This window comes from Parambassis ranga, chromosome 12 (genome assembly GCF_900634625.1).
Source record: "Parambassis ranga chromosome 12, fParRan2.1, whole genome shotgun sequence".
NCBI lineage: Eukaryota > Metazoa > Chordata > Actinopteri > Ambassidae > Parambassis > Parambassis ranga.
Genome location: NC_041032.1, coordinates 16,458,938 through 16,466,360, shown reverse-complemented (window position 1 = coordinate 16,466,360; position 7,423 = coordinate 16,458,938). Strand labels below are relative to the sequence as shown.

Here is a 7,423-nt window from a genome sequence, read left to right as displayed (position 1 = left end):
CCAATCAGAGCTGTGCCTGAGCTTCAGTTCCGTGTCCTGATGTGTAAAATGAACGTCGGTACCTCCCACTGAGCAGCTCAAAGACCAGGATCCCCAGAGACCAGCAGTCGGCGGAGCTGTCGTGGCCTTTGTTCAGGATGATCTCAGGAGCGACGTACTCAGGCGTCCCACAGAATGTCCACGTCTTCTTACCCAGACCCACCTTCTTAGCAAAACCAAAGTCCACCTGACGACACAAGCAGCCGCTCTGAGATTTAACCCCCCCTGACAGATTGAGAGGTGAAACACGGACCGGTCCTCACCAGCTTGGCGTATCCTCTGTAGTCCAGGATGATGTTCTCAGGTTTGAGGTCTCTGTAGATGATTCCTCTGGAGTGCAGGTAGGACAGAGCATCGGTGACGCAGCCCGTGTAGAAACGAGTGCTGCCGTCATCAAACGAACCTCTGAAACAACGATCGACATATGATCAATAACTCCTGATAACCTCAGGACGTCAGAGTCTCAGTCTGTAGGCTGCCCTCCTACAGAAATAGGTCACAAACTGCAGTTCCTCGACTGACCACTAGAGGCTGGCTCTAAAAAGTGAGGACAAACTTTCCATCACACAACGGTCTCCTGAAGGGTGGAGGCTGCAGCAGTCGCCATGGTAGCAGCCTCTGAGTCACCAAACTCCAAATATGGGCAAAAGGGGCGGAGCCATGACGATGCCTGCCTGTCACTCAAACACGTGTATTTCTGCTGTAAAGTTGGACACTATAATATAGAGGTCTCTTTAGAGCCCACCTCTAGTGGACACTGTTGGAACTGCAGTTTCTGTTAATTAGGGGCGTGGCCACTTTAAGTGGTCATCAGCTGTCTGCCAGCTGCTCATGGTGAAGCTACTGGTGAATGGACACACCCACCTTTCCCTGAGCAGCGACCACAGCTCTCCTCCCAGGCACGCCTCCAGCAGCATGTAGAGGTATTTGGTGTCTCGGAAAGTTCGATACAACCTGCAGGAGGACAGAGATGGTTAACGCGTGGCCTCCTTTCAGGTCAAAGGTCAAAGGGACTTGGCCGGCTGACCTGATGATGAACGGACTGTGAGCCTCCATCATGATGTGGCGCTCCGACATGATGTGGCCCTGCTGGCTGGTGTCCACGATGTGACGCTTCTTCAGCACTTTGAGGGCAAACGATCGACTGGGGTCGCTCTTTAAGTGGACCTGAACACACACACAGGTTTACAGACAGGGCTCAGCAGCATGTTCATAAAAGACCTCATGAAACCTCACCAGCTCCACACGGCTGAAGCCTCCCATCCCCAGAGTGGAGATGACATTAAAATCGCTCAGAGACACGCTGGAGAAGAAGTCAGCCTCCACCTGCCGCCTGCACCCACGACAGGAAGATGTTTAATTAGTAGGATTTTCTTCACATAACTTAATAGAGTTCATGTAGAGTCTGTCCATGACATGATCTCTGCGTGGACTCACTTGACTTTGACCTCGTCGCTGTCGTGCTGCTTGTTGCTGCCGTCATCCAGCCCTCCGATCAGCTGTTTGAAGGACCTGAGGGGAACACAGAGGCCCCTTTAAAAGTGAACCCACCGGAGCAAACCCATGTTCACGGCCCACAAAGATCCCCACTCACTCTCTGTCGATGACCAGACATGTGACGTCTCCCATGGCGGTGACGCTGGCCGTGCGAATGTCCTCGCTGCAGCGGAGACGGAGAACTGACTACTAGCTACACAAAGCTCTGCTCGGCGGGGCATTCAAGTGCTTACAGAAAAAATAGGCCAGCGAGGCACCAAACGAAACAGCTGAGACATCATAAGCAAAAACAGCAGTTCCTCTGGTGTCCACTAGTGGGTCAAATGTCCAACTTCACAGTGGTGTGTGTGCATGTGTGTGTGTGAGTGTGTGTGAGTGTGTGTGAGAGTGTGTATGTGTGTCTGTGAGTGTGTGTGTGCGTGTATGTGTGTGTGAGTGTGTGTGTGTGTGAGTGTGTGTGAGAGTGCGTATGTGGGAGTGTGTGTGTGTGAGTGTGTGTGTGTGTGAGTGTGTGTGTGTGTGTGTGTGTGTGTGTGTGTGTGTGTGTGTGAGTGAGTGTGTGTGTGTGAGTGTGTGTGTGTGAGTGTGTGTGTGTGTGTGTGTGTGTGTGTGTGTGTGTGTGTGTGTGTGTGAGTGTGTGTCTGTGTGTGTCTGTGTGTGTGAGTGTATGTGTGTGAGTGTGTGTGTGTGTTTCACCCTTTCAGGGCCTGCTCTCCAAACCAGTCCCCTTTGGACAGGGTCTTCACGGCCGCCTGCTCATCGCCCACAGACGTCTGCTGGGAGACTTTGACCTGCAGAGACACACCGGCGTTCACGCTGCTTCTTTCCTTCTCAGACACACTCTGCCGCCGTCTTCCTCACCTGTCCTTCACTGATGATGAAGAACGTGTCTCCGGTGGCTCCCTGGCGGATGATGTAATCCCCGTCGCTGTAATGAGTCTGAGAGGAAACAGAGGACAGAGGTGAGCCCCATGCTCGCACACAGACCGCCGAGCAGATGGATCATGTCTGGGAGTCGTCACCTCCTCTAAAACATCGGCCAGTTTGCTGAGGACGTCCTCGGGCAGCACCTGGAAGGAGGGGACGCTGGGAGGACACAGGGAGAGGCGTGAGGCAGGGTCAGGTGACCTGGACACAGTGAGGCGTTGGTGCTTGTGTTACCTGCGCAGGAAGTCTGTGTACTGGGAGTGTTTGATGAGGCCGGTCCTCATCATGATGGTCTGGAAGCCCTGCCGGTCGATCGCCCACAGTTTGATGTCGGTCAGAGCTGCAGATGGAGGGAGGAGCAGAAATAAACCAGTCACAGAAGCTACAGGACACCATGTGACCCCGCGCTGCGATGAGCTGGCAGCCGTGGTGCTGTGTGCTGAGGTCTGGGTTTGGCTCCATCACATGCACTGAATCCTGGAAGCAGACCTACAAACGGTGGAGAAGCTTGTTGCAGACGTGACGCCATCATGGAGGTCGTCTAAGCTGTTTGTGAAGGAGACCGAACTCGCTGCTGAAACAGAACTGACGGCGCTTCCTCACAGGCTCTGATCGGTCCGAACCAAACCTGGTTCCACACCAGCTGTGTCCAGCTGCAGGCTCATCAGTGGCGACTGAAGCCTGCCTCACTGAGCCGCCACGGTTGTTATCAGAGTCTATAAAAATGGACCCACTTATCCACAGAGAGCCTGAAGCGCTCTCTGTCCTCCCACAGTCCCACAGCCCTGTCCTGAAGACTCTTCAAAATGTGTGAACATTTCATCCTCTTTGGAACAGAACCCTTCGTTTTTCTTCTTTGTTTCACTTCCTGTTTATTTTCCCCTCCTCATATTTACAGTCTGTTCTTCCTCCATAATAGTCTTCATCACTTCTGGTTTATGAGTTAGCTAGCCTGTTTGCTAACATTAGATTTAAACACAGCCAGCTGCTGCTCGGAGTAACATCTCATTTTTATTTCAAGTGAGCTATTTTCTGCAGAGTGATGGGCCTGCTGGTGGAGACAGCTGTGTGTGTGTGTGTCTGTGTGTGAGTGTGTGTGTGTACCTGTCACAGTTGCCGTGCGGGTGCAGTTGTAGAGGATGGCCAGCTCTCCAAACACTTTTCCAGGACCGATGGTGCACAGTTTGTTTCCTTGTTTTGTCACCTCCACCATGCCCTCTGTGGACACACACACACACACACACACACACACACACACACACACACACACACACACACACACACACACACACTGCATTTATAAAAATAAATTACACTGTATCGGCTTAAAAGTTGAAATCAGGGCAGCGTTTTTGGCTGCTAGTTGCTTCATCACGTGCCACAGCTCTGCTCCCATCCTTTCACGATGAGACGGTTCATTACTTCACACACCGACCAGACCTCATCCTGACGTCACCTGGTCTACCAGCATTATGTGAGGTGTCCTCTGGTGGAGCCTCAGTTTGCTGTTTTATCTGCAGCTCAGACAAATGAGGCGTCTGCATCAGCTCAGCTCAGAGAGTCGCCTCTGACCGGCTCTCCCAGCAGAACACTGATAAAAAGAACTTCTTCCTCCCAGCCTCTGCCCTCACCCTCCAGCACGTAGACCGTGGAGCCGTCGTCCCCCTCCTGGATCACGCAGCAGCCTTTGGCCAGGCTGGTGGGTTTCATGCAGTCCATGATGGTCAGAATCTGCACACACGTGAGCCGACATGTCACAAGGCCAACAACGAACCTGATGATCAGCCCAGGTGTGCTCCTTACCTGCCCATGCTCCAGATGTTTCATGAAGTCATTGTCCAACAGGGCTCTTTGGATCAGCTCGCTGGACCTGCACGTACCCAATCACATATTTTATGGTAAAGACATAACAAAGACTCACACGGAGGCATGAAGCCAGACACAAAACCACCCCAGAGGCGTGTGTGGTGCTGGGGTGCTCACTCTTTGGTCTTGCAGTAGCTGGTGAGGGTGACAGTGGTGACCTGGGTGGGGTCCAGCACTGTGGGCTCCGCAGAGATGGCCTGTCTCTTTGTGCGTTGAGGTTCATCAGGACCCACTGGAAGCTGCTCGGAGGACCCTGTTCCACAGAGACCAGAAGTCAGAACCTCAGTCCAAACATCTAACCGGGCTGGTCGGATCATTATTCTCACAAAGCATGGGCTCACCTGGACAGACCGGGGCAGGGGTCACTCCTGGGTTTGGTGTCTCTGCGGTGGGGGTGGGGGTGTGCTCCGAGGCGCTGCGATGGCCGTCCAGCTCAACCTGCAGCTGGTAGATCAGGTCGTCCTTGGTGTCCAGCTCCAGCTCCAGCTCGTCAATCAGAGAGTCTCTCTGCCGCAGCTCCTCGATCTTCAGCTGCAGAGCCAGCTGAAGGTCCCGCAGGGTGCCGGAGACTTTAGACACCGCCATGAAGAGACACATCGACGGAGACACCGAGGAGGGAGGTGGGAGACACAGAGGGACACCGCTGAGAAAAGAAGAGACAAAAAAATGACCACAAAGAGCCACAAGGAGACACTGAACGACCAAAAGACACAAAAAGGACCACGAAGAGAAACTAAACGCAAACAAAGAACAACTACAAAGACACAAAACACAGCGAGACATTAAAGAGACACAAAACGACCAAAAGAGAGAGACAGAAAGCAACCACAGAGACACAGAGGGCTACAGATGGATGCAACACAACCACACAGAGACCCAGCAGAGCCTCAGAGAGACACAGGGGCGCTGGGTTTGGTCAAATGTCTCTAACTGTAATTACATATTTAAAACACGGTTTGTTTCCATCCTTCATGTTCTTTAATAACATTAAATACTTCTGACTCTATCCTCCAGCTACTCACTTCAGTCAGACCCGGGGATCATCAGCAGTCCCTCCGCCTCCGGAACCGACAGAAAAATGAGTAAAGTGATCAATACTCAATCAATGAATACTTCAGTTAGATCCACACCCGCGTCAGCAGAGACAGACCGGACTGACAGAGACGCGCAGAGATGCTCAGCTGGGTTTGACAGCGCTACTACAAAATAAAAGTCCCACTCGGACTTTTATGTTGAAGGTCACAGTGTTTTGTTTTGTTTTTAAGGCTTTACATATTGTTCAGCAGATATTTATTCATAATAAAACATTACATCACACAAACCACGTCTCGTTAGTTCGGTTCTTCTCTTACGCTGGATTCTGCAGTTTTGTTGTTGCATTTCTGAACTCCGCCGCTGGGGGGCAGCCGCGCGCCTGCGCAGACTTAGTTCCGCCACACGCGAAGAAAACACTTCCGTTTCCGGTTGTTCTCAATGAAGAGCCGCGATGGCGACAGACGCAGAAACACACTCAGGGACGGGCCGGCTGGAGTTGTATCCTTCGATTCATGTGTGACAGATGTGTCGGTGAACAGATGTTTCTAACGTTTACTGACGTTCGTCGATTTAAAGTTTATCATTAACAAAAGTCAGAAAACCTGTTTAGCCTCCATGTTTCTGTGTGTGTGTGTGTGTGTGTGTGTGTAATATAAGTCGTATTGAGTTAATGCTTCGGTTCTGATGCTATTGTGTCTGACAGCAAAGGAAGGTTTTTACAGTTTTACAGTTTTTTTGTGTTTTATTTTTAGTGTGTAATATTATTTAGTGTGTATTCAAATCATCAAACGTGTTCAGCTCCTCCTCCATCTACCTTGACCTCCCTGCAGCTCTCTAGACGTCCCCTTCCCATCGAGCCGTGAGGCCACCATCGCCCTGCGGTCCTTGTCTCCGGACAAAGAGCCCAGGAAAGGCGGCATCACCAAACAGCTGACGGTGACAGACAACCTGCTGTCAGTGTGAGGACCCCTGGAGCTGCACCACTCCGTCTTATCTGTCAGAGCGTCCTCGGCTGTTTACTGAGCTGCTGTGCTGCTGTGTTGCAGGAGGTGGAGCGCAGATGAAGCTCGGATCCTCAGAGTGTCGGTGAACTCGTTTCTGGATCATCTGACGCTTGTCATAGAGACGATGGACATGTTCGGTCCTCCTGTTGACCCCTGAGGCGTCACATGTGATCATCTCATCATCCTCAGGAGCTTTCAGTGGACAGAAGGTTGGACTGTGAGACCTGAAGAAAGGTTCAGGGACTGGAAGCTCAAGCTTTAAACAGTGAAACCTGAAGGAGAGGTCGTCGCACTGTGGGACGACTTTCTATTGTCCTCTGAACCATGCTCCTCTGCAAAGTCCAAATTTGTTATAATAATTACATGTGTAAAGACACAAGAGACATTTTTTACACATTTGTGCTGCACAACAAACGTACTATTTTTTGTTACAGTAAATGTAAACAACATAAGAAGGATTTGCCGAACAAACATTTGCTGAAATAAAATGTGAAAGTGCAGGATGGTTTGTTTGCATATTGTTTCCAGACACAGCCTGACCTGGTTTCAGCAGGAACAGACTAAACATCTGCACATCACTGCTCCTCCCTGAGAGCAGGAAGTACACAAACATGTTTCTGAGAAAAACTGTCTGCAGCTTCTTTATTGGAGATGTTGTTCTTGCCTGACCAGCAGAGGGCGCCACAGGCCTTCATTATTATTATATTTTAAACTCCAAAGTGTTTCAGTGAAAACCCTCCATTCAGACAGGTTTCAGGTTTCTCCGTGTGACAGATTAATAACAGTGAAAAGGAAATGAAGCCTCACATGAGCCCCAGCACCGACAGTTTCACAATAAAAGCATCCGGCAGTTATCTGGATCTCAGTGTGTCAAGGCCTTACTGTCACTCGGGGGTGAACGTTTTTAGTATCTGGAAGGATGTGTTAAAACTCTGCAAATACATGCAGACATTTAGAACACACAGGAAGGAGAATGTTGCCATGGATACGCTGTGAGCATCGTTAGGCTCAAAAATACGAGGCACAAAAGAGAAGCCAGTTCGTCTGAGCGGTTC

General features: G+C 50.7%; 2 protein-coding genes across 3 annotated transcripts; one reads left to right on the top strand and one right to left on the bottom strand.

Moving 5' to 3' along the window:
* Positions 1-4: 4 nt before the first annotated feature.
* Positions 5-5,428, bottom strand: LOC114444127 (cGMP-dependent protein kinase 1-like). Its single transcript, XM_028418527.1, has 17 exons — positions 5,352-5,428; positions 4,696-4,972; positions 4,447-4,568; positions 4,267-4,333; positions 4,095-4,194; positions 3,568-3,681; positions 2,698-2,803; positions 2,559-2,622; positions 2,398-2,475; positions 2,233-2,327; positions 1,634-1,699; positions 1,477-1,551; positions 1,276-1,372; positions 1,067-1,206; positions 904-993; positions 303-444; positions 5-226 (listed from the first exon to the last, which is right to left on the bottom strand). The coding sequence occupies exons 2-17, from the start codon at positions 4,924-4,926 to the stop codon at positions 5-7; spliced, it is 1,809 nt and encodes a 602-aa protein (XP_028274328.1). The 5' UTR covers positions 4,927-4,972; positions 5,352-5,428.
* Positions 5,429-5,772: 344 nt separating this feature from the next.
* On the top strand, positions 5,773-6,841 carry lage3 (L antigen family member 3). 2 transcript variants are annotated; one of them, XM_028418374.1, is made up of 3 exons: positions 5,773-5,862; positions 6,195-6,317; positions 6,411-6,841. In XM_028418374.1, exons 1-3 carry the CDS (start codon positions 5,816-5,818, stop codon positions 6,523-6,525), a joined length of 285 nt encoding a protein of 94 aa, XP_028274175.1. In that variant the 5' UTR covers positions 5,773-5,815; the 3' UTR covers positions 6,526-6,841. The 2 variants fall into 2 exon arrangements, with proteins under 2 accessions (XP_028274175.1, XP_028274174.1); XM_028418373.1 differs by having other exon boundaries at positions 6,195-6,323.
* Positions 6,842-7,423: the final 582 nt, after the last annotated feature.